The sequence below is a fragment of the Hyperoodon ampullatus genome, assembly GCF_949752795.1.
Source record: "Hyperoodon ampullatus genome assembly, chromosome: 1".
NCBI lineage: Eukaryota > Metazoa > Chordata > Mammalia > Artiodactyla > Ziphiidae > Hyperoodon > Hyperoodon ampullatus.
Window position 1 is genome coordinate 113,762,067 of NC_136914.1, and position 25,005 is coordinate 113,787,071.

The following is a 25,005-nucleotide window of genomic DNA, read 5'->3' on the forward strand; positions in this document are numbered from 1 at the left end:
GTTTTTTTTTTTTCCTGCTGCCTTTTTGGTGTGTGTGCTTCATGTTTAAATCGTGTGGCCTTGTTTGGCGGCAGCCGGAAAAATCAAACAGTTCGGATAGTGCGTGAGGGACCCACACGTGTGAGCACGGAGTATGTGGTGCTCACTGCTGAACCCAGACCAGCGCTGGGTGCTGCCGTGGACTGAAGAGGAAGGGACACCTACATGCTGGACTCAGAACACTCGTCCAGAGCGCTACGTCTGCTGGGAGGGAAAATCACCAGCCAGTGTGAAATGTGCAAGGAGGGGCCAGCAGACTTTCTGTTCTCGGTATGTTTCTTCCCCTGTGAGTCCATTACCTTTCACAAAGAACTGTTAACTATCAAACGTGTCCATTAATTGTGCCGCGGAGGGTGAAACCATCCAGTTAGCATATACACTATCATTTGCATATCTCGGACACCCAGTGTTGGTGCCATCGGCTCTCGTGAGTGGTACAGGACTCTCTTCAGGCCAGTTCGGGTCTGACATGCCTAAAAATGAAAACAGATCATTTGTTCTGCACTGAAGAACCCAAACTTCATGTGCAGACAGTAAGGCCTTGGCAAAACTCCCTTTGAGGTTCAAACCAAACTTCTGGTTTCTGGGCCAACTGCCTGCAGAGTTTCGTGCTCCAGGTTTCCAAAACATGGGTACCATTTGGGGGGAAACATCACGTGCTCTCTGGTAACTGCAGCTTACCAGAAACTACCAATTTGGACTTGTATAAGCTTCAGACTCTCAAATCTGATAAATACTTGTTGACCTGTTTAACTCTTTTTCGAAGGCAGCATAAAGCATCAGCACCTTGCTGTACTACATGGCTTACTGCAGCAGGAGACTTTCTATAAAAAGTTCTCTAACGTAAAGGAGGCTACTTGTCTTCCATCCCAGCCTACCACGGAGGAGAGGATCTTCCAAACCAAGGGTGCACGCAGGCGAGCCCCACAGCGTCGACGGGACAAATGGCAGGTAGCACTAGCCAGTAAGGAATCAGTGACCCAGGAGGCATGCAAAAGGAACAATCTCGGCAGAAAAATGCTTGAAACTCCAAGAGTTCAAAACAATCCATGATGAAGTTAGGAAACAGGAAAAAATTTCAAGTACTGAATCGAAGACAAAAGAAGGAGTTTTGGCAAGAACCATATTTACTGTCCATTGCAAGACCACAGCACCACAGACTACGTTCTTTCAAAAAGCATTTTGCTCCAGCTTTTTGTACTGACTTCATAAGTGACAAGTGTCATGACAGTTTGTAACGCAAAGGATGTGAAAACAGCAGTCTGCGTGTGTCCCCCCTTCTCCTCCCCCCGCCACGGTGGTCCCCAGCACCAGGTGGCCTCCAAGAGCTGCCTTCCACCCAGGCAGGGTCTGGGGGAGTGGCCACTGGCTGTGCTCTAGTGCAGGCAGAGTGGTGCTGGCTCCTCCTTTCTAAATTAAATGCCTCCCCAGATCAGGTAAATTTATCCCAGTAGTTAAATTAGAAGTACTATGACTTGATACCCACGCAGGAAATGACTTAGTCATCATTTTCTCAATATCCCCTGAGAGTTCTGCCCTGCTCTCTTTCTTCTCTATCGTCCTAAGTTGCTGGGCAGTGTGGTAATTACACATATTTTCACATCCTTTTTAAAAAAAACATAATAGTAAAAAATGCCTGAATGTAAACGGATGCAAAGTCAGACATTTACAAACAAAAAGGTTCAGAGCAGACTTTGGCTTCACTCAGACCAGAAACACTCTTAAAAAGCATTACAGAGAAAAAGGACAGTGCAGAGAGGAACAACGTGGCTAGAATCTAGTAAATGCATGTGAAATTCTACCATAGAGTTTGTTTTCAATCCACGTGGAGGGGAGGGTTCGAGGGAGGGGAGCGTTATTACAGTCCACCAGGGGCATCTCCTCCTCCGACAGGCCGTCGTCGTACAGCAGGGAATCAGATGGGGTGGACGCGGCCAGGTCCAAGTAGTCCTGGAAGGGAGAGAGGGCTGGTCACCCCTGGCGCAGGCCACTACTGGACACGCCCGCCACTCCCTGCCCAAGAGCAGAAGCCCCGGCAGAGTCGCACCCCATGCCTACTGGCCTCTTGTGAGACCTGAGCCCCTCCCTCGCCAGGGTGCCAGCACTGAGCTCCTCCAGCCTCTGCCTCGCCTGGCCCTGCTCCGTGGTCCTCATCGCTCCTCCTTAGAAAATCACCTCCTTGGGGGTACAAATGTGCTCCCTCACTGTCCTAGTTCTCTCTCTGCAGCACTGGGGGCACCAGGCCCAGCACTGGAGAATCGGCCTGTTTACAAAACCCAGGGCTCTGGGAGAGCTCGCTGCAGCCCCGTGACTCGTAGCAGGAATGCCAAGAAGCACTCTCTGCTTCCCTCCAAGCATCTCGAACATCATGTCAAGACTCAGAAATCGGAGGCACTGATGTGGGTTTTGCAGAGGACACTGCTATAGATAGGCTTCAGCTCCCAAGCATGACGATTCTTGAATACCTGCCATTTCCACTTCCCTGGTTCAATGTGTAAAGAATGGTTCCAGCGTTTTGCTGGCTGGTTCTCGGCACTGTTCTAGGAAGGCCATCTCTTGGCATCAGCTATCGCCTTTGTTTAGGACAACCCTGCACTCACAGGGTTCACCCAAACGGGACACTGATGCTCTGATGCTGAGTTTTATTACAAGTGGCCGAGTCCATGCATCTTGCTCTGAAGAAATAACTTTTAGTAAATGTGTCAATGGAAGGACGAAACCACGACGGCAAGGTCTGTGCCTGTTTTGTTGACTTGCATGCCCAGCATCTAACACAGAACATGGGAGTCAGCGATTGCTTAATCAATATTAGTGGAAACTTTGTTGACTTCCTCAGTCACCTGGAGTTGGAAATTTGGAGGCACACGGATACGACTCTTTGGCCCACACAGAGGTTTTGGAAATTTAAATGACTTGCTATTAAAAACTGGGAAACAGGGGCTTCCCTGGTGGCGCAGTGGTTGAGAGTCCGCCTGCCGATGCAGGGGACGCGGGTTCGTGCCCCGGTCTGGGAGGATCCCACATGCCGCGGAGCGGCTGGGCCCGTGAGCCGTGGCTGCTGAGCCTGTGCTCCGGAGCCTGTGCTCCGCAAGGGGAGAGGCCACAACAGTGAGAGGCCCGTGTACCGCAAAAAAAAAAAAAAAAAAAAAACAAAAAAAAAAAAAAAAAAAAAAAACTGGGAAACAACATAAATATCCCTTAAAATTCAGAAGACCCGGCATGCCGGCACTCATGTTCCTACAGGTGACAAGTGTCCACAGTGAGGGGCCTTTCAGGGGGCTCCCAGGACACATGCCGGCACTCAGGTTCCTACAGGTGACAAGTGTCCACAGTGAGGGGCCTTTCAGGGGCAGCTGGTGGGCTCCTGTCTGTCGCAGTCTCCGCTGGTCTCTAGTCACTTCCCACCCCCAGCCGGGCCCCTGACAGCATATGAATTTAGGACACAGTCATTTCAACTCTACTTCATCATGTTCTGTTATTGAAAATGATTCTGTTTGGCTTTGGAATATTTTCCTCCCACCCCTATCTGTGGAGGGCTCTTCCTAAGGGTCAAGGTAAAAATCTTGGTTTCTTTCTGATTTAAAACGCAAGAGGGAAGGGATATGGGAACAGATGTATATGTATAACTGATTCACTTTGTTATAAAGCAGAAACTAACACACCATTGTGAAGCAATTATACTCCAATAAAGTTGTAAAAAAAATTATACGTTTGTGACTTCATTAAGTAAAATACTTTTATATCTTTCAAAAAATAAATAAATAAAAGAAGCCCAAAAGGCCTGGATTAAGGACAAGGGTTCAGTCGCTGGCTCCCCCTGGGGGCAGCACGACCAACTCCCTCCAGGCAGCCTTGCTCTGCGTGCCACGCTGGGAACTCCGCGGACGGGCGGGAGGCCCGCGGGAAGCCGGCACCAGGAATCGGCTCCGGGTACTCACTCTGCTCTTAACCATCATCTTATCCAGGTCTTTGCTGATGTCGGCAAACACTGGCCTCTTGTCTGGCTCCTCCTTCCAGCACTGCAGCATCAGACTGTACCTGATGGGACACACAGGTGGGCGGTGACAATCCAGCAAGGACTGCCCGGTCATAGCCACCAAACTCAGTATAGTGCCCTGGGCCCCAGGGGCTCTGTTCCCGAACCTCAAAGCTGTTTTTGTGTCACTGACATCTTTCTCTGAGGTGGGTCAGAGTTTGAGGGGTCAGCAGGGGCTCACAGCGTCTGGCGCTATGATGGCTAAGGCAGAAATGCTGGTCATTAAAACTCTTATGAAGGACGAACTGGGTATGAACACAAACACCTGCCAATCACACTCTGACTTGTACCTTCCTCCCTCCCCTGGGGCCCTGGCATGGTTGCAGGGCTTCCGGACCTACCATGTGGGTGTGCGTTGGGCCCCTGCCTGCCATCCCAGGCCGTCCAGGGAGGTGGCACCTACTCAGCCTTGCACTCCCCCATCTAGCCTCAAGCCAAGCACGTGGCAGGCGCACGACAGACTTCATAGAATGAATGGACCGGTGTCTCTCTGCCTGCGGATGACCCCTTCTCATGTGTTCTCAACCTGTCCTCTGAGAATCGTCTGATGGAACCACCATCAGATGAGAAGATTCTGGTGCCCTAGGGCTAAAGTCCAGGCTCCCCCTGCCCACTCCTTGCCTGCCTTTGTGCCTCCACTTGTGTACTCCCCTATATGCGCCCTTGGGGCCATTCTGAATTACCCACCCTTCCCCAAGCATCCTGGGACAGGTCTCTGGCCTTTGGCTCAAGCTGCTCCCTCGGTCTGAAGCACCCTCTCATCCTTCCACCACCTTTCCCCACGTCCTGCTCCATCCCCTCACCCCTGAAGGCCTCCAGGAGGCCAACCCAGCCCCCAGTGGAGTCAAGGGTCCCCAGCATCTGCCGTCACACCCAAGGGTGGTTCTCTGACTTCTGCCCCGTCATGCCCTGCCTGTCACTACCCGCCACCAAGCTCGCCCTGGGCTGGCACCCAGGGCTGCCCAGGAGCGGGAAAGAATGAGTGCACGTGTCTCATCCCCGTCAAAGTCCAGTGTGTCTGTGTCTGAGGAAGCCTGGGCCAGAGCAAAGCCTGCTCACATCTCCTCGCTGCAGTTGTCTGGCCTCTCCATCCGGTAGCCTGTCTTCAGAAGGTTGAAGAGCCGCTCTGGAGGAATCCCAGGGTAGGGGTTGCCCCCCAGGGTCACAATCTCCCACAGCAGGACACCGAAGGACCACCTGCAGGGAACAAGAGGACCAGTGAGTGGTTGCACTGGGTCTGCAGTGCCCTCTGTGCACCAGACACTCATCCCCCTAGCAGCGTCTGACCCCGAGTCCCCAGTACAGAGAGTGGCCCAAGTGCTCACAGCTTCAGCCTGTGCTGACCTAACAGATGGGGTGGGGAATAGAGGTGGGGATGAACCATCTGCCTGCCCTGCCCCCACCCCTGCCAAGCCGCTGCCCAAGCTCAGCCCCCTCACCCAAAAGGGCACACGGCTGGCCCCTGAGGTGATGCTCTGAAGCATCAGAGATGGCACAGGGCAGCCAAGCAAGCACATCAAAACGTAGGCGGGACCTAGGCCACAGGGCAGAGGGCTCCCTGCACAGTTCCTTCACCTTTTCTGTGTGCTTGCAAATTTTCGTAAGATCTTAGAAGAAAAAAAAGCACTGCTATAGAAAACATACTTAATTGTGAGAGAAAATTTACTGTGAAGTGGGGACAAAATCATACCACAAAACAGTATTAACACACGAGTCCACTTACAGTAACAAAAAGCATATACCTGCACGCCACAGAAAACTCTAGGTCATGCCTGCAAGGGCCAGCAGTAGTTACTTAGGGGTGGTGGGATCCTAGCGGCTTTTAGTCTCTTCATTTTGCTTTCCCCTTCATTTCCAATTTTCTTACGGTCAACTTTGTAATCAGAACACAGTTGTTAAAACTGTCTAAGAACTGCCTTTTCACAGCCCACATTGTTCAAAATATGCAAGCCTGTTCAGAGCAGAACACTTGGAAACAAGTCTGTTGTATTTTTGAAAACTATCAAAAATGTAATTGGACCTGGAAGACTGAGTTTTGGTCCCCAACTTGGAGTAGTTTGGGGCACCTGCCTAGAAACTCACTCAAGACCACCCTTGCCTATGGGCGGGGACCAGTCCCCAGGGACCTGCTTGAGCCCAGCCTGTGCTCAGGCCCACAGGAGGGGAACTGTTTGGCTGAGCCTGTGTGTCAGAGACACCCAGAGAGGAGAGTGGAGGGAGAGGGAGGGAGGTGAGGGGCCTGCAGCCATGGCTCACACCCTTACACTCTGAAAGCAGTAGCTTTCAGAATTACTGCCTGGGCCCTCGCCAATTGCTGAGTGAATACACAAGGCCCCGACAGCTTGGAGGGTTCACTGTGGATGGTTGGCATGAGCTGACAGGCACTCAGGGCCAGCACTGTTCCCCAGTGGAGCTGCTGAGACAGGTGGCATGGCCCTATACACGTGTAACCTACCCCCCTCCCCGGGAAGGCAACACCCACTCACACGTCACTCTGGGTGGTGTAGATGTGATCGAAGAGGGACTCAATGGCCATCCACTTGACTGGGATCCGACCCTAAAGAGGGTGTGAAAGAAAGACATTAACGTAGCTCTGACATCCTGGGAACTGGCGGGGGGTGGGGGTGGGAAGGGGGGTGCTACGTTCCAGGCTCTTCCAGCTCTGAGGGGATGCTGAGTAATGACACCAGAGTGTTCCTGGGTACAGGACTGGTGCCTCGCAGGGGCCGGAGCCCCAGCCTGGCCCTCCCAGGCTTGGCTGAGACACCAGAGGGAGTCAGCTGGCCTGCTCACATCTACGCAACGTGTGCCTGTCACGCACCACAGCCCTGTTGAGAAGAAACCCAAGAAATTGATATCGAGCACAAGCCAGGTCCTCCTATGGCCGCTTCCCTGGCTGCTGCTGCCCAGTGGGTGGCCCAGGAACACCATGCAGCGAGGTCTCCCTTGATTTCTGAGGGTGAACGAGTTTGGGAAACTGACATCCAGCATTTTCCATCTTGGGGACTTCGGATGCAAACAAGCAAACTAAAGGCTCTTCTGAGAAGCTCTGAGGGAAGAAATCAGTGTGTGTGCCTTCGGGCTGGTTTTTACCTCTTATCTTATCCCAGAGCCCTTTCAGCATCCTCTGAAAGAGTGCCCCCTACCACAGAGGTGCTGGGGTCAGACCTAACAAATCCTTTCTAATGCAACTCGAGAAATAGCTTTTCAGTACAAATAGGTCAGCCTTAAGGCAAAAATCAATTTTTTTAAAAAAAGGCACGCATTAGACTTCAATGCAACGTTTACTATAATTCCTTTTTAAAAAAGTATTCTTGGGCTTCCCTGGTGGTGCAGTGGTTAGGAATCCGCCTGCCAATGCAGGGGACATTGAGCCTGGTCCGGGGAGATCCCACAGGCCGCAGTGCGATGAAGCCCGTGCGCCACAACTACTGAGCCTGCGCTCTAGAGCCCGCGAGCCACAACTACTGAGCCCACGCACCTAGAGCTCATGCTCTAGAAGCCACTGCAATGAGAAGCCCATGGGCCGTGACGAAGAGTAGTCCTCACTCACCGCAAATAGAGAAAGCCTGCACACAGCAATGAAAACCCAGCACAGCCAAAAATAAATAAATTAAATAAATTAAAAAAATTTTTTTTCTTTAGGATTTGTATCCTTAATGAAGTGTGACTGTTTCGGGGGGGTGTGTTCCTAACAACGCTGCCTACAGCCTGTGCTCTTGGGGGACATGCTTGGCCACACTGTGCTTCTTGCTTCATGACACGGGGTTTTCCTGAGGACCTATGTGTCAACAGGAAAGCTCTGTCCACCGCCCTCCACAGGGCAGGGAGCAGCCCCTCTCCACTTCCCCTTCAGCACTTCTGAGATGTGCTGTCACAACGGACACCCCAGAAGAAATGAAACATCACCCTCACAGCCCCTGGCAACACCAGGTCTTCTCCTGACCCTCAGAGCAAAGCTGAAGTATATATGCCGTCACTTTTTGTGTTTTTCTTTTTGAGCAGCATATGTTCTGAATGCCAGGTTAGCTGTGTGTCTTGAAGGTACCCATGAGCTGGCCCTGTCCAGTCTGTCACAGAGAGGCTGCAGCAGGAGGGGCTGAGAGGGCAACAGAACTAAGAGGGTCAAGACCAATGCCACAGAGAACTGGACCACACCAGGGAACCAGATTTCCCGAGAAGGGCCCCTGACCACCTGTTTCAGTGACTCGGAAAAAGCTTCTGAAATCCCTACATCGCGACTCCAGACCCTGTCTCCAGGGCCTCCTGGTGCATCTTCCAAACTCTCTTAGGCAGGGGTTCCCAGGCCCTCGTCCCAGGAGAATCCCCACCTGTAAAGCGATTCATTCCCTTCTACGAGGAATGAATAGCAAGCTCGGGTTTATTTCGTTTCTCTCCTCTAAGCAAAGGACTAAAGGAAACAGTGACCTTCGCTCTGTAGAATCAAGAGGAACAACTGCAGAGAAGAAGGTTGCTCTTTCTGCAGTGTTAGGTGACCTTCAAAAAAGATAGTGATCAAAAGCGAGAGAAGCTGCAGGGTCCCCACTACCCAGCGGGCAGCTCTGCAAGACCACGTGTGGCTCTGCGGAAGAGAAGGAACAGACTTGGGGCTGAGTCCTGAGCTGGGTCTCTGGGGGCCCAGGACTGGGGAAGGGTTTGGGGATGAGGGCTGGAAATTTACACTCTAAAAATCTGCTTTATCTTCTCCAGGTAAAAATCTTGCCCCTACCCTGTGGGTACCCTGATGGTTGCCCACACCCAGCCCGGGAGCCCCAGGCTGGCACGCCCCAGGCCGGGTACCTTGCTCCTCTTCACGTAGGAATCCTCTTCATAAACATCTCGGGACAGACCAAAATCTGAGATCTTCATCCTGCGCCCCTCGGCTACTAGGACGTTTCTGGCTGCCAAGTCCCGATGGACGAGCTGCAAGGAAGACAACGGCAGGGACCCCTGAAACCCGGGCCCATGGCAGGCGGAGGGGAGGGCAGGGCTGGGACGGCACACACCTTCATCTCAGCCAGGTACTGCATCCCCCGCGAGATCTGCCAGGCGAAGGAGATGAGGTCGCCCATGGTCAGGGCCCGCTCCTCCGGGTTGTCCAGGTAGCTGGAGTTGCGGCTGTCTCTGCTGCCCACGTAGCCGGGCCCCGCCTTGCGGCTCTCTCGGAGGAAGCCCCGCAGGGAGCCGTACTTGGCATACTCCACGATGAGGAGCAGCGGCCCTGGGGGCAGAGGGGGCTGTGGGCTGGCTGCCTGCGGGGCCCCGGGCAGGCGGAAGTCAGGCCAGCTCTGGGCAACTGCTTCCCAGAGCACGGGCCAGGCCGCAGGGCCCCTGGGCAGGCTCTGCACCTGGGCAGACAGACCCAGCCCTGCTCTGGGGGGCAAATGCCTGTGTTCTGGCAGCCTGAGGACTTAAGCCCCAGCTCACTCTCACATCACTGGCTCTCCGCCTTGCGGGGGCCACGCCAAAGTCAGCTGCGTGGGTGGTTGAGCATGACCTCTTGCCTGGGTGCCCCAGGCAGGCGGTCACTGCATTCAGGACCGTCCTGGGAGGCACCCCCTGCTGCTAGGATGTCAGGCCCTTCTAACGGCTGACAGAGGCAGGGTCTGGATCTGCCTGGGGCCACCTGCTCCCTGCTCTGGTCTGCTCTCAGCAGCTCTGGGCTGCAGTCCTGCCTGAGGCCCAGTCCTGAGTTCTGCTGGCGCTGACCAGTGTCCCTGCTGCCCTCTCCCTGCCAGCCCCGTCTCCCTCGCACACCAAACACACACACACACACACACACAGTGGGAGGTCCCTTGGGTGGCACAGCAGGTTTGGAATACCAGCAGAGCAGGATGCTTTTATGTGAGAGATGGTGACAATGCCTTTGCCACGCAGGGCTGGGGTTGGGGTCACCCGGAGATTATGGCATGTCTGGTTCCCCATGCCCAGGAGGCAGTGCTCGTTTCTGGAGCTCCCTGCCTTGGGGGCTCTGCCTGGAGCAGGGTGCTGACAACCAGGATGTACCCAGAGACCTCATGGCAGCCCTGGCAGGCCCAGGGAACACACTGCGGGGAAGGTCTCACACAAGCACTCCTGCTGCACCCCTTCCGGCCCTCTCACTGACACGCAAGCTCCAGGCAGGAGCCAGAGCCAGAGATCCTGCTTCCAGGAGGAGAGAGAACAGGCACCCAAGGAGGAAAGGATGGGGAAGGGGAAGGAGGAAGAATGGAGTGGCCCAGAGCCCCCTGGCCTGCGCCTGGCAGCTGCTCGTCCCTGGTTGGCCTTACCGTCCTGGCTGCAGGCCCCGTATAGCTTGATGACTTGCGGGTGGCTGACCTGCGTCAGGAGGTTGAACTCTGACAGCAGGTCCCGCAGCTCGCTCGCCGAGGCATTCTCTGAAATGCACGTAAACACAGCAGGTTGCAAAGCGGTCCCTTCTGTTAGCCCCTTCTGCAGCCCTGCTGGGTCACGGCACCCACACCGGGGTGGGGGAGGGTGGTCTGCACAGACCCATTATCCCCTTCAGAGACATCCTACCCAGGTTCAGACGAGGCCTGCAAGGATCCCACTGCTTGGGGCTACTCTCAGCCCGTGGGAGGGTCAACAGCAGCCTTGTGTGCCTCCGGGGAGTAAGAACCCGAGAAGCACACTTCCACGTGAGCGGATCTTTCCATGGAAAGCCTCCCAGGGCTGGGCTGTGCACACAAATGGCATTATTTCCCTGCAGTCACCATCTCTCAAAGACAGTGGTGCACAGAGACCCCCCTCGGTAACCCTTCTGGGAAGGTAAAGGGACTCCCTGTTGTCCCCAAACACCTGCTGACCAAGCACTCAACAGTGGCGGGTGAGGCCCTGCAGAAAGGCGAAGACCGCCAGACATCACAGAAGTGCTCCAGCCGCGCTGAGCACGCATGTCCCAAGGGTGGACGGAGCGTGCTCGGGCTCCCACCAGAAGCTTGGGTGTGGAGGTATTCTGAGACAAAAGCTGTGGCTACACAGTCCTCCTGGGTCAGTGGTCCCACAGCCCAGTGCCCAGCTGTGTCACCTCCTCTGGGTGCAGACTTACCTGGAGATGAGAAGACAGCTGGGAGATGGGGCACTGGGACTCGCTGGACCACATGTGGGTGACCCAGGGCCAGTCTCACTGTGCCCCTTAGGGCCTGGGGTCTAATGGGCAAGGGGCGACCCCAGTCTGAGGGCCTGGGCAAGTATCCAGAAGCACTCTGCACTGCATGGCCCCCTGACTGCTGAACCCACGTGTGCATCAGCCGACTGTGTCCACTGCACGGCCACTGGGCCCTCAGTTGATCCACTTGGGCCAGAGCCCGGCTGTGGCAGAGGGCCATCTACCCAGTCTCTGCTGAGAAACACCAGTGAGGATGCCTAGCTTGCAGCAAGACTGGGGCGGGGCAGACCCACTGAGGACCAGTGGGGATTGGGCAAGGCAGGGCCCTAGGGGGCAGGGACTGGTCCTTACAGGTAGTCTCTTCACCAGGACTCTGGTGGATGCTTGGCTGAGAGAAATGAATGGAGCAGACTGGGTTGGGGAGAGCTGTCAGTCCAAAACCAAAAGGGCTTTTAATTTAAACTCGGATCTTTACCCAACACTGGTACAGAAGTAGCACCACTCCAGAGCCTTCCAAGGGAGGAACGTCCTCACCCTGCTTCTCCAGGGACCACACCAGCCCACATCATCCATGGTGGGGATCCCCAGACTGCAGCCACTCAGGAAGAGCAACGGGAGGGCCTCTTCAGGAGGCAGCAGGCCAGCTGCCAGAACCCTGGCTGTCGCGTGACTTCATCCACCCCTTGGGGCTCCCGCAGGTGTGCGTGGCAGAACCATCATTGTGTACTGCCTGGACAGATACCTTTCAGCATCTTTACAGCCACAGTCGTGTACCCCGCTTTGCCTTTCAGCCGGAAGGCCGTTGCCTTGACCACTTTTCCAAATTCTCCTTCTCCCAGAGTTTTTCCAAGGACCAAGTTCTTCCGAGGGAATTCCCACTTTGGATCCTCCTAGGTTGGGTATGAAGGAAGGGAGACAAGAAGAGAGGGAAGAAAGATGGTGAGAAAAGGAAGAAGGCAAGACCTGGTGGACAAGCTCCAGTGTGCAGACAACTGACCGTCACCACGTACAAGGGCAGGACCCCACAGTCAGGCCCTGAGGTGCCGTGACATGATGTGTCTCCCCCACGGGAAGGCAGGTCTTGCCACAAACCAGCCTGGACTTCGTATGTCCGTACCCTCGCTGGCCCCTGTCTACTGAAGATACCCTGTGCCACCCCAGGCCCGTGTCCTTGTCTGTCCAATGAGGGATTCAGGGCTTACTCAGCACCCATAGGTGCTCACAGGGGAGCATGGCCTCTTCCCTGGGAGTCAGGCCCAAGCTGCTCAGCACCGTCTCCGCTTTGGACACCAGGCCACAAGGCACTGACTGGCCAGCAGCCCAGATCTTCAGGCACCCTTTCCAGAGACCCCCCCAGAACTCCTAAGAGAACCGAACTGGCAACAGTGGCCCAAGTTGCCTACCAGCCCAGGACCCCTGGCTACTGCTGGGAGTGTCAAGGACACCCTCCCTGTGTGGCAGCCCCTGGAAAGGTGCCACTATGCTCCTTGGGAACCTCCACCCCAACGCGTGGAAGAGCCTGCTCCTGCCCTAGGCCCAGTCATTACCCTGAACCTGCACCCCCCTGCCTTCCCACCTAAGTCCCATTCACATACCATGCCCACTCAAGACCACACCGGGGCAGCTTCCCAGACCCCCAGCCTGGCTCATGTACTTGAATTCTGGGGATGCTGAATCCAGTCTGGAACCTGCCTTCCTGCGCCAGCACTGGGCATCCTTTACCCCAAGCCTCGCTGCAATTGGGTGGCGAGTGGGTGTGGCTTCAGGTGCTGTTTACGCTGTGCCCTGCCAGGCTCGCCTAACACACGGAGATGACACTACTGGGGACGCAATGCCCCCCAGTGAACAGAGCCTTGTGTTCTGACATCTGGGAGCAAGGCAGCCTCCTCTCAGCACCATGGCCAGGGGCACCTTCCAGCCAGTTCCCGGGCGTCCTGGTATCTCAGGTTCCCCAAGAACCCATAGTCAGGGTCAATGTTGACAACACGGTCACCACCGCCCTGGTGTCCACACTGCACTGGATAACAGTTTACTGCTCACAGAGACTGTGCTAAGGTGGGTATCACTGATTTGATCCTCTTAAAAATGTTAAAAACCATTCCCCCCACTTTACATAAAACAAAACAAAGGCCAAAAGATTGCATAGCGCATCGAAGACCTCGGAGCTGGTCAGCGGGGCCCCCGGACCTTGGGCCCGGCTCTGAGTTGCTCTGGGCTCTGGGCTGGAGGCAACGTGGGCCGAGGGTGGTTTTTGCAGAGGAGTACCCCTTGCGCACGCACCTACCAGCACCACTCTCACCATGCGCCTCAGCCCCAAACCGCCAGGGCATTTAAAGGAATCAAACGGCTCGTCCCACGCGCCTGCTGTGGAGGCTGAGATGCTGCTGGGGCTGGAAAACCCCGGCTGTGGAGCGATGGGAACTAGGGAAGTCAGGAGGGAGGCCTCTGTGGCCACCATGTCGGGGAATAGCCCTCATGGCCCAGACCCTCACTGAGGGGCTAGCACCCCTTGGGTGGCACCTCCTATGAGCCCTGGCTACCTCCTACCTTGGGCTGCGGACTGTGGCCCCCAGGTGCCGAGCTTCCTGCACACGGTGCAACGCTCCCTGCTCAGCTTCGGCTCTGGCCACCTCCCTCAGCCCCTCCCAGCACCAGGCTGCCAGCAACTTGGGCACTCCCAGCAAGCACGCTGAAGGGCATAGCAGGCAGAGGAGTGGCCTGGCCAGGTCGGGGTGGTGTCTGATGCGCACACGCTGACCGCAGGCCCAGGCCCTGCCATGCAGGAGGGGCTCGGGAAGCCTGGTGGTTCTGGATGGCACTCTTCATCGGCCAGCCAGCCACAGGCCCGGGCCTGGCTCCTCCGCAGGTGCCCTAGAGGCCCCTCAGTGCCCCCTCCCTCGGGGCCAGAGACAGACTCCCCTCTCTGCTGCTGCCACCCTGACCAAGCCCCCGCCTGCCAGCCTCTCTCACCGGGATGGGGACAGTGCCTCATCACGGAGCTCCCACCCCACAGAATCCTAAGAGAGCGGCCTGCAGAAATGAAGGCAGAACATGGGCCCCACCCCCGGGGGGCCCACCCTCTGAGAATAAAATCCACGGTCCTCCTCAGCGCCTCCCCCAAGCCTTCCTCCTCCCAGCGCTTGGGGCATCTGCAGGATAGCTCCCGGTCAGCTTCAGCACGGCCCACCCTCCCCGTATCCTAATGGCCCAGATCTCAGTCCATGTAAATCAGCACCCATCATTCTCCACCCTGCTCCATGCTCTCCGCCCCTCCCTGGAAGGCCCCTCAGTGAAGGCAGGGGGCTGCTGGAATGCTCAGGGTGTCCTCCCGGTGGGTGAGAACGCATTAGCCCCAGGTGACCCGTCCCCTCCTCCCCTCCCAGCTGCCCGAGACCAGAGGCTGGCGCCACCTGCAGGCCCCCTCCCCCCGGGGGGGCTGCCTCCCCAGCCCCGAGGCCACACGGGGAACCTCACCGGGATCTTGAAGGCGTCCACAGAGACCTGGTTCTCCACGGAGTCCAGCGAGGGCCGGCGGGCACCGGATGAGGAGTAGCTGACCGGGAAGGCCTGGGCAGGCCGGCGGAAGGTCATCTCAGCTGAGGCGATGGGCGGCTTGTGGGCGTTCTTGTGGTAGCGGTGGATGCAGAAGGTGGACAGCAGCACAGACACGATGAAGGAGAAGAGCACGGCTGCCGCGATCACTGTGCGGCAAAGCTCATCACACAGCGGGTCTGCAGGCAGCGGGGGTGGGCCGTGAGAGATGACACCCCGGGAGGGGGACCCCGAATACCCTCAGGAGCTGGTACAGAGCAGCTCTCCAGCCCGCCACGGCCAGGACAGCCGGGAAGTGTCTGCTGTGACCAGCTTCGAGCACCCTGGAGAGCACTGCTGGTGTGAAGGTCTGAGAGTAATTGCCAACCCTCCAAGAGAAGCGGCCCACAGCAGGAACTGTTCTGTACATTTTTGCTATTGGAGACTGTTACCACCCTTTTCCAGAAGGAATGAGAGTTTATAAGCAGCCTGCCTAAGGTCACACAACGGACGTCATGCACACCTGCATCCACCCACCCTAGAATGCTGCACTGAAGCCAGAGGCCCAGGGGCGCTGGAGGGGAAGTGCAGCTCTTCCCCTGTGTTTCTGATGTCTTTTGTATTTTCTTTATAGTCAGTATAAAGGAGGGAGCAAAGAAAAGTGGCCCAGGACCTAGGGCTGTGCAATAACAACCCAAATACCAGAAAAGCATCCCTGGGCTCAGCACATCCATATGTACTCAGTGGGGCACCTGCTGTCCCAGAAGAAGCACCTAGAGGCTCTGGCTAGGAGGATGGGGACCCATTTGGCCAATGCCATGGGCCCAGCAAAGGCCCTGCACAGGGACAGTCCGAGCAGACACTGAGTTACCTGGTAAAAGAAATAATTTTCCAGCCCAATCCTTACCACAGAACTTCAGGCCAGGGAGTTCCCTGGTGATTCAGTGGTTAGGGATCTGTGCTTTCACTGCCAAGGGCACGGGTTCAATAATCCCTGGCTGGAAATGGAAGGAACCTAAGTGTCCATCGACAGATGAATGGATAAAGACGATGTGGCACATATATACAATGGAATATTACTCAGACATAAAAAGAAATGAAATTGAGTTATTTGTAGTGAGGTGGATGGACCTGGAGTCTGTCATACAGAGTGAAGTAAGTCAGAAGAGACAAACAAATACCGTATGCTAACACATATACATGGAATCTAAAAAAACAAAATAAAAAAGGTTCTGAAGAACCTAGGAGCAGGAGAGGAATAAAGACATAGACGTAGAGAATGGATTTGAGGATGTGGGGAGGGGGAAGGGTAAGCTGGGAAGAAGTGAGAGAGTGACATGGACATATATACACTACCAAATGTAAAACAGATAGCTAGTGGGAAGCAGCCGCATAGCACAGAGAGATCAGCTCGGTGCTTTGTGACCACCTAGAGGGGTGGGAAAGGGAGGGTAGGAGGGAGACGCAAGAGGGAGGGGATATGGGGATATGTGTATATGTATAGCTGATTCACTTTGTTATAAAGCAGAACTTAACACACCATTGTAAAGCAATTATACTCCAATAAAGATGTGGAAAAAAAAAAAAATCCCTGGCTGGGGAACTAAGATCCTGCAAGCTGCATGGCACGCCAAAAAAACCCCAAAAACAACACCAAACTTCAGGCCAGAAGGCAGTCTTAGAGGCCCTGACCCAGCTCCCTGTCTGCACAGATGGGGGAACCAAGACCCCGAGGGAAGGAAAAACGTCTCCTGGGTTTCCGCGCCTTCCCGCAATTTCCTCCCTGGCTCCTTGGGGCTCAGGGAGGTGTGTGGATTCCTGCCCGTGTGGCCCCAGCCAGCTCACCTTGGCTGTCTTCCGGCTCGCAGAAGCACTTCTTCTCCTCCGGGAAGCAGTTGCAGATACCGAAGCCGGCTTTAATCCCCCGGCGCTCCCCAGGCTCGTGCCCACCAATGATGCTGCCGCCCCCTGATGATGGACACAACTCACTCAGCAGCCCACTCAGCCTCGGGGGGACCTGACCAGCCAGACCACCCAGACAGGAGCGTGAGAGGCCCCTCCCCACCTGATGTCACCACTCTCAGGCCCAGGGAGTGCAGTGAGCTCAGAAGTCTGTGTCACCCAGGCAGGAGTCTCAGCACGACAGGCTCCCAAACCAGTCCCCTGGCCACAGCGGGCGAGAGGAGGAACCCACAGGCTGCCCAGGGCCCTTGCTGAGGTCCACACACGGTTACTTTTCAGAAGCAGAGCCCGGGCAGCAGGGGCAGCCTGGAGCCAGCGGAATGGGGGACAGGGCGCTGCACGCCCGTGAGCCGGCCAGGGTAACACTGGAGAGGGTGGGTCAGGCCAGCAGGCGCTAGTCTTGGGGGAGGAGAGCCCTTTGTTCAAATGAAATGTTAGAAAAAGGCTCAGCACACACAACCCAGGAAGTTGGCTGGCCTGGCTGAGTGCAGGTGGGAGTCCAAGCCCCTTCAGCTTCCTACCTACACCCCCTTCCCAGGCCCTGCCCTTGCTCAGGTACACGCGCAGGCTCGGTGCTTACGGAGGCAGTCCTGGGGGCAGATGTTGGCATCTCTGCTTTCCACGGCGTCACAGTGGCCGTCGGGGCAGGTCTTGATGCTGGGGGAGCAGGTGGAGAAGTTCCTGGTGATCCCTACGGCACACAGCAGGCAGTTACTACCATGAGGGAGCACCCGTCCTGGTCAGACTGCCAGAGCCGGGAGGGCCACACCCCAGGGCCTCCCAGGTCAAGCCTGCACCGCCCCCACAAGGAGAAGCAAAGCGAGGCCTGAGCCAAGAAAAACCACACGTGGAGCCCATCCCTGGGGAGAGCTTGGGGGTCCGGGGTGTACAGGGCAGCCCAGGCAGTGAGGACTGGAGGAGCTGGGCAGTCCCAGGGCTGTGCCCGGGCTCACATCAAGGAGGCCAGAAGAGACCAGACAAGGCTGGGACCCTCTCTAGGCTGTACCATGAGCGGGACCCTCACACCGGTGGGCGAGGCTTGGAGCCAGCAGTGGGCTAAGCCCAAGGCTGTGCAGGCCCCTCCTGCTTGGGGCCACGCTCCCTGGGCTGGGATCTCCCAGGTAGAGCTTCTCTGAAGATCGTTTTGGATATTTTGAATTTTTTTTAAGGTTTGTGTTTTTATGAACTAAAGCCAACTATGAATGATGTGCACAGTGTAACCTACCTTATACTCATCCACCTTTTGAATCTTTGAAAAGGGTCTGTGAACTATGTGTCTAAAAGCAGTGGGTGAGGGCTTCCCTGGTGGCGCAGTGGTTAAGAATCCACCTGCCAGTGCAGGGGACATGGGTTCGAGCCCTGGTCCGGGAAGATCCCACATACCGCAGAACAACTAAGCCCGTGCGCCATAACTACTGAGCCTGCGCTCTAGAGCCCACGAGCCACAACTACTGAGCCCACGTGCCACAACTACTGATGCCTGTGTGCCTAGAGCCCGTGCTCTGCAACAAGAGAAGCCACTGCAGTGAGAAGCCTGCATACCACAACGAAGAGTAGCCCCTGCTCGCCACAACTAGAGAAAAGCCTGTGAGCAGCAACGAAGACCCAATGCAGCCAAAAATAAATAAATAAAATAAAATAAATTTATAAGAAATAAAAAAAAATAAAAGCAGTGGGTGAATGGGGGAAGGTTAGGGGGAGGGATAGTTAGGGAGTTTGGGATTGACGTGTACAATCTGCTATATTTTAAATGGATAACCAACAAGGACCTACTGTAGAGCACAGGGAACTCTGCTCAATATTACATACAACCTAATCGGGAAAAGAATTTGGAAAAGAATAGATACGTGTATGTGTATAACTGACTCACTATGCTGTGCACCTGCAACTAACACAACATTGTTAATCGACTATGCTCCAATATAAAATAAAAAGTTAAAAAAAAATAAAAGCATTGGGTGAATATATTCACAAATGTACATGTAATTTATGTGTATATGGGTGGAGAAATGGAGACACAGATGCCAATTCACATCTAGTTTAGGGACAAATATATGTACAGAAATTTAGAATAAAATAAAAAGAAAACACGCACATCCCAACTTTGGCCCAGACCCTCTCAAGCCCAGAGCGAGTCCAGCCTCAGGCACCTGTGATCCCACGGTGATAAACAGCCCCAATGTCCTCATGCCACCCTGCACTCATGTCCACCCTCTCCTGGCATCAGGAGTCGCAGCAGGGGACAAGGCGCTGGGGGAGAGACTCAGAGTGGGCGGGGGTGGAGGGCATCGCAGAGGCTGGCAGGGCCCACACAGACGCCCTTTCCACTCAGCCGTCATCACCCTCCCGAACACCCGGCTCTGCACAGGGCCTACCTTTGCCGTCTCCCTGTCTCCACTCGCACCTGCCCGTCAGAGAGCCCAGACCACCGCATTCCTCACACTCGGGCCGCCTCTTGCTGACCGCGCAGGACAGGGGGCAGCCTGGCTCCTCTGCCACATCTGGGGGTGGCAGAAGGCAAGTCACAGGGGGCCAGCCTGGGCCCTGTGTCCAGCCGCAAGCACCCACGGGTGAGGGCAGCATTGGCTGAGCTGTCGCCACGGGTTGAGCCCAGAGGGGAGGTAGTAACTAAGCACCGGGGTGCAGGGCAGTGAGGGGGCTGCTGAGGAAGGGGTGGTACCACAGTCACACAGCGGGGACAGCTACTGGGCTGAGATAAGTATGGAGGGAGGGTGTGAGGTGGCCAGACTCAGCCAGTGACACACAGGACACCCAGTTAAACCTGACCTTCAGATAACGGTGAACACCTGCTTTGTGTAAATACGTCCCTAATATCACGGTGACACGCTTGGAAGTTTGTCTTCTAAGAGACACTGCAAAAGTTGCAGTAGACGTACTTACACCAAAAAAATTGCTTGTTGTTTACCTGAAATTCACATTTAACCAGGGTCCTCTATTGTATCTGGCAGCCCTAAAGCAAGTGCACAGGTAGGACGCGTTGACAGAGGTGACGGGCAGCAGTGACCGTCCACAATGCTGTCACTCTGGGCTAAACTGTTTCACACTTTCTCCCTGTCATCCTTCCAGCTTGGCTGTGCAGCGTGCACCTTTTTCTCATCTTACAGGGAAGAAGGCTCAGGGAAGTCACCAGGTAGTGAGGGGGAGCAGGACTGGGGCCCTTCTGTGGGAGAAGCCCGAGGCTCTACTACGCCCGTCCATCCCGACCCTCCCAGCAGCCCTGGCACTCACATGTCCCCTCCAGTGTGACGAGCAGTGGGGCCTGGGCTTGCCGGCGGCTTGGCCGTTCGACGGCCACTACCGTGTACTGGAGTTGGGCGCACTCAGGCCGCTGCAGGGCCTCCGTGTCGTTCACGAACAGGGTCCCCGTGGTATCCTCGGCCGAGGTGACCATTCCCAGGGCGCTGCAGTTGGTGCTGGAGAGCTGCAGCTTGTACTGCACGTGGATGCCACTGAACTCCTGGCAGTTTTCCACACAGACTTTCCCAATCTAGGCGTGGGACACAGGGAATCCTTAGCTGGGTGGCTGGACCACCTGTGATGGTGGCTAGAGGGGCTCCCTGGCAGCCTGAGTCCCAGGTCAGTTTCCTACTCAGCCCAGGACGGTAGCTCCCCATCTCCCCATCCTGCATGCCCCCGGAACCTGCAGACCATCCGCCTGCCCGGTCCTGCCCTGTCCAGACCACGGAACCACCATCCATACCTCCCCCTCAGAGGCAGAGGTGAAAGAACACGGGGCACTGGGGTTTGGTTTTGGGGCTGGCCCTCCAGGGAGGTGCTGCCGGCTTGCCCAGCTCGTCCCTCACTTGCTCACTCATTCAGGCACAAAGGCAGCCTGTATGCCTCCTACACACCTCCCTCTCTTCTGGCCAGGCCAATTTTGCTCTGGGGATCACCAGTTCCCACCTGGGGAGGTCCACGCCCAAGCCAGGTCACTCGCCTGGTTAGTCAGAGCACAACACCCGGGCCACGATTCATGCAGCATGGTTGTCTGTCCCACACGGGACCCAGGGGGCCTTCCTGAGACTTGGGATGGAACTCCTGGGAGAGAAGAGGTGCTTCTACCAGGGATGCTAGGCTGGCAGCTGTGGTCACTGGGGCCTGGAGCTGGTCAGTTGAGCTCTCCTTTTTACCCCCTCAGCCACTCGAGTTACCGTAAGGGTTGCGGTGGCTTGAGATCAGAAGCTCTGACTAGGCAAGGCTGAGGGCTGGGGGCCTGGTGGGGGGAGCGGGGATAGGGCCCTGCCTGCAGCCACGCACCATGCCCTTGCTCAGCCCGACTCAGGCCCAGGGCAGGGCCAGGCTCCTCCAAGCCCACGCTTGACGCCACAACAAAAATACCTGCTGGGCTCCGAGCACTTCCCTGTACAAACCGGGCTCACTTCCACTCTCTCCAGTGACCCTCAACATTGCCCAAGGTCATCATGCTCAATTTACAATCATAAAAACTGCGGAGCCGGTGAGAGACCACAGTGAGTCTGAGGCTGGACTGGGACCCGGGTCCCTGTGCCCTCCTGAGTCTGCTGGAGCACAGGTGACCCACCTCCAGCAATGCCTACTCCCGCTCAACCCCGCAGACACCCCTCAGGCCCCTCTGCTTTGTCACCTCCCACCACCCTTGACCCCTGCCTCTAGGAAAGGCCCGAGGTTGGGTGGTAGGTTGGGGAGCCTGGATGTGTCCAAGGGTGGGGTTCTTCGTTTGCTGGCCCCAGGTGGCTGCCAAGAGGTAAGGGAACCAACCACAGAAACTGGCAAAACCACAGGAAAATAGAAGATGGCCCTAAACGGGACGTTCTAAAGAGGATGTGGCCACAGCTGCCCCACTAGGAGAACGCAGTACGTTAAGTCATATGCTTGCTGTAACCACAAGTGAACTTTAAAAAGCGTTTAAGAGAAACATTCTCGGAAGAACTGCACCAAAATGTTACACACTGGCTAATGTGAGAAAAAGAGATCACTCCTGTCTATCCCTTATCTCCTTTGACGAATACTTATAACTTCAATTTTTTTCCACTTCTAATCGTTATTTTCCAATGACAAATGCAAAATAAGCTCTAGTAAACATACTCGCAGATTAGTGGAAAGTAGAAGCGCTCCCTATCTTTCCCTGCAGAGGGCGCCAACGTTCACTGCTGCCTGCATTTGCACACTTGCAAATTCCCAGCAATGAGGACTTCGTTTTGAACCTAGGGAGCCACCTGAGACCAACACTTACGCAAACCACTTTTTCACTTAATTCACCAGGAACGTCTTTCCAAGTCTGCATGCATAGATTTACCTGGCGCTGCTCTTTCATGAGTACAAAATGTTTTAAAGATGCCAAGGAAGGAGACGGCAAAGAAGAGGGGCCCACAAAGCCCACGAGCCCTGCTCATGACCGTCCCAGTCTTCCATGGCCCCAGCCTTCCTGGCCCCATGCCTGCAGCTCCCTGGGGCCACTCCGTGTACTACTTAGCTCAGGGAGGGGGTGTCACCCACCCCCCAGCCCTGCTTGAAATCTGCTCAACGGAGCACCCCACCCTGGGGGTCTCCTGCCCCTCCACACCCCTCCCCAGGCAGGCAGCAGGCTGGGGGCTCACCTGGGCGAAGCGGCGGGCCCGCCTGCTCGCAGCAAAGGAGTAGGTGCTGGGCAGGCGCAGGCTGACAGGCAGCACGGTCACGTTGAAGTGGAGGAGGACGACGCCCTCCCCCGGGCCCTGGAAGTCCGAGTCGTTGACCAGCACGGCCAGCTGCATGGCCCGGCTCTCGGAGATGGGGAGGCTCCGGTTGAGAACCAGCCCTGCGGGGGGTGGGGGAGGGGGTGTGTCTGTGTGGACGGCACACGGTGATGATGGGCGGGGGCCCTGCGGGTTGGGGCCACTGTCCCACGCCGCTGCACGCCTCCTCCCCGCACACATGTGGAAACAGGCACCTCCTCCCACACGGACACAGATAACAGACCTGGCGGGACGCATTAAGGTAGAACTACTATTTAAAAGTAGTGAGTCGCTGTGCTGAGCTGGGAGCCCAGAAGACCCTTCTCAGCTTGGAGGTAACCTTGGGGATGTGTGTGTGTGTGTGTGTGTGTGTGTGTGTGTGTGTGTGTGATGTGAGTGCGGGGTAGGCCACACAAGGTAAAGAACCACCACCACCTAGGCCCTGGGAAGACTGTGCTAGTCCCTGAGAACTCTCAACAGCAGCAGCCTCCTGTGGACCCTTGGATTCCACAGGCCTCCAGCACCCGGGAGCTTCCACGCTTCTGAGCACCTGCCGTGTGCCAAGGCTAAGGTTTTAGTTTAGTGGAGACAGAAAGCGGGGGGGCGCTCTGGTGCACATGGCACCAGAGTGAGTATGCAGGGGCAAGGATGACGTTTTCCCTCACACAGGACAGAAGGCTTCAGAGACCTGGTCGGGGAGGGGAGGATGAGAAACAAATAGGATCAGGCCACCCAGAAAGAGGTAAAGACACCAGTGATCCTGGGTTCCCCAGAAGCAGACCCCCAAACAAGGACCCAAGTGCAAGTCGGGTATTTGAAGGGTGATCCTAGAAAACACGGGCAGGAGGGCAGGGGAGGGAGGCAGGGAAGCTTGAGGATGAGTATGCCCCGTTCTGCAGGTGAGCACTGGGGGCCCCTGGAGCTCAGCCCTGAGGGTGGGCACATTCCAGGAGCCAGACAGGACAATCATCGGGGAACCCTCTGACTCTAAGACACTGAGCTGCTATTGTATGGATACATCAGCCCCTTGTGAGTAGAGACTTGCTGGTGGGGGGAGGGGGCAATAACCCCTGGGCACTTGGGCACCTGGGAGGTGGCAAAGCAGGTGCCAGGGGCCAGAGGGAGGCCTCGGTGATGACATACGTGTTGCAGTGAGTCCTGGCGTGGCCAGCACGGGGTGTCCTGCCAGGGTCGGCCTCAGGACAGTTCATGGAGAGGACAGCCTGCAAACACCCACCAAGGTGGACCAGGCAAGCCCAGCAGAGACAAAGGCTGGGAGGAGCAGTGGAAGGGGCGGCTGCCTGGTGCTCCGAGGGCCAGGACAGGCGTCTGTGTGTGCTGGGTGCTGCCCCGTACAAGGAGAGTGGGCCGCCAGTTCCCCAGGGGGCCCAGCCAGGCCACATGTGGCCTCTCTTACTGTAGGCGTGCACGGTTGCCCGCACAGAGCTGCCGCTGGCCTGGGCCAAGGTCTCGTTGGGCGAGTGTTCTACTCGGAAGGTCTGGAGGGCCCAGGCATCCCCGGAGAGCAGCGTGCTTGTGTACCGTCTCAGGAGCTCCCCGGATGCTGGCACCACATCTGCATCGAAGACACGTAGCGTGGCCACAACAGTGCCCTGCAGAGAACAGGGGGTGCCAGTTAGGGCCCTTAAAGCCAGAGACCATGGGAAGGCACGTGCCCCACGAGTGGACCAGGTGTGTGCAGTCAGAGCTGGCTCTAGGGACAGACTGACCTGGGTTCAAGTTCCCTGGGGCCCCTAGTCAGCCTGTCCTGGTCACCCTTCCTGGGCCACTGCAGCTCACCTGTGCAGCAGGTGTGACAGGCATCTACAGATGCCCCATAAGGATGGATGAGAGCACATGCCCTGGTGCTCTGCTGAAGACCTCATCGAGGTCCCCATAGAGCACAGCAAGCACTCCTACTCTTCTCTGAGGAAACCAGGCCCCACAAGGCGGAGGAGTTAGCTCAGTGTCATAGAGTGACAGATGGCAGACCTGGGAATCCAAGCCCAGGTATCCACCAGAATGCTCTCCTCCAAGTCTCTTCTGTACACCAGGCTGGAGAGAGTCACGAGGAAGGTTCTGAGCAAAGTCACAGGGCATCTCTGCGCTCACTGCTAACCAGCCTCCCCAGTGTCACCACCAGGGGGTCCTGCCAGGCTCATGAGACATTCCCCTGTGTCATGTGCTTTCCTCTCACCGGCTCATCCGCCAAACCTGCTCTTGGGGTGCCCAGAGAAGCAGGCAGTGACAACATACTACGCTCCCACCCTTCCATTGCTCCTGCAGCCTGCCAGCTGCAGGACAGTCCGAGGCCCAGCAGGTGGCAGTCACGCTCCACCTGCGTGGACCAGAAAAGGGTGGGGCTGGGATTGGGCGCAGGGAAATCCCTGCCGATGTGAGCCCTGGGGCCCCACCCGCGGCGTCAGACACAGACTGGGCACTCAGGTCCCCCGGCCTCCCAAGGCAGTGGTCAGCTGGGTGCCGGTGGGGCTGGCCTCCTCTCTCCTCCTCAGCTGTCCTGGACACCGACAGAAAACCCCGACACACAGACTGATGGACAAATGAAAGACGAATAGTTAGATGGATGGTCAGCCACATGTCTGGATGGCTAGACG

At 56.3% G+C, this 25,005-nt stretch overlaps 1 protein-coding gene across 16 annotated transcripts in view; it reads right to left on the reverse strand.

Moving 5' to 3' along the window:
- Nucleotides 1–354: 354 nt before the first annotated feature.
- Nucleotides 355–25,005, reverse strand: part of RET (ret proto-oncogene) — a gene marked incomplete at both ends in the record, with an annotated part of 59,366 nt that continues 34,715 nt past the window's right edge. For 3 of the 16 annotated variants that reach the window (XM_079699476.1, XM_079699474.1, XM_079699485.1), the window contains 13 exons: nt 355–512; nt 1,842–1,989; nt 3,978–4,077; nt 5,135–5,272; nt 6,562–6,632; nt 8,876–8,998; nt 9,082–9,296; nt 10,345–10,452; nt 11,926–12,073; nt 14,658–14,914; nt 16,560–16,682; nt 17,257–17,367; nt 19,052–19,177. In XM_079699476.1, the coding sequence (XP_079555602.1) occupies nt 355–512; nt 1,842–1,989; nt 3,978–4,077; nt 5,135–5,272; nt 6,562–6,632; nt 8,876–8,998; nt 9,082–9,296; nt 10,345–10,452; nt 11,926–12,073; nt 14,658–14,914; nt 16,560–16,682; nt 17,257–17,367; nt 19,052–19,177 (1,826 nt within the window). Of the gene's footprint in view, nt 513–1,809; nt 1,990–3,977; nt 4,078–5,134; nt 5,273–6,561; nt 6,633–8,875; nt 8,999–9,081; nt 9,297–10,344; nt 10,453–11,925; nt 12,074–14,657; nt 14,915–16,559; nt 16,683–17,237; nt 17,368–19,051; nt 19,178–19,925; nt 20,185–22,273; nt 22,474–23,807; nt 24,004–25,005 lie in introns of those variants that run through there. The other 13 variants (XM_079699483.1, XM_079699482.1, XM_079699475.1 and 10 more) reach the window with 11 other exon arrangements.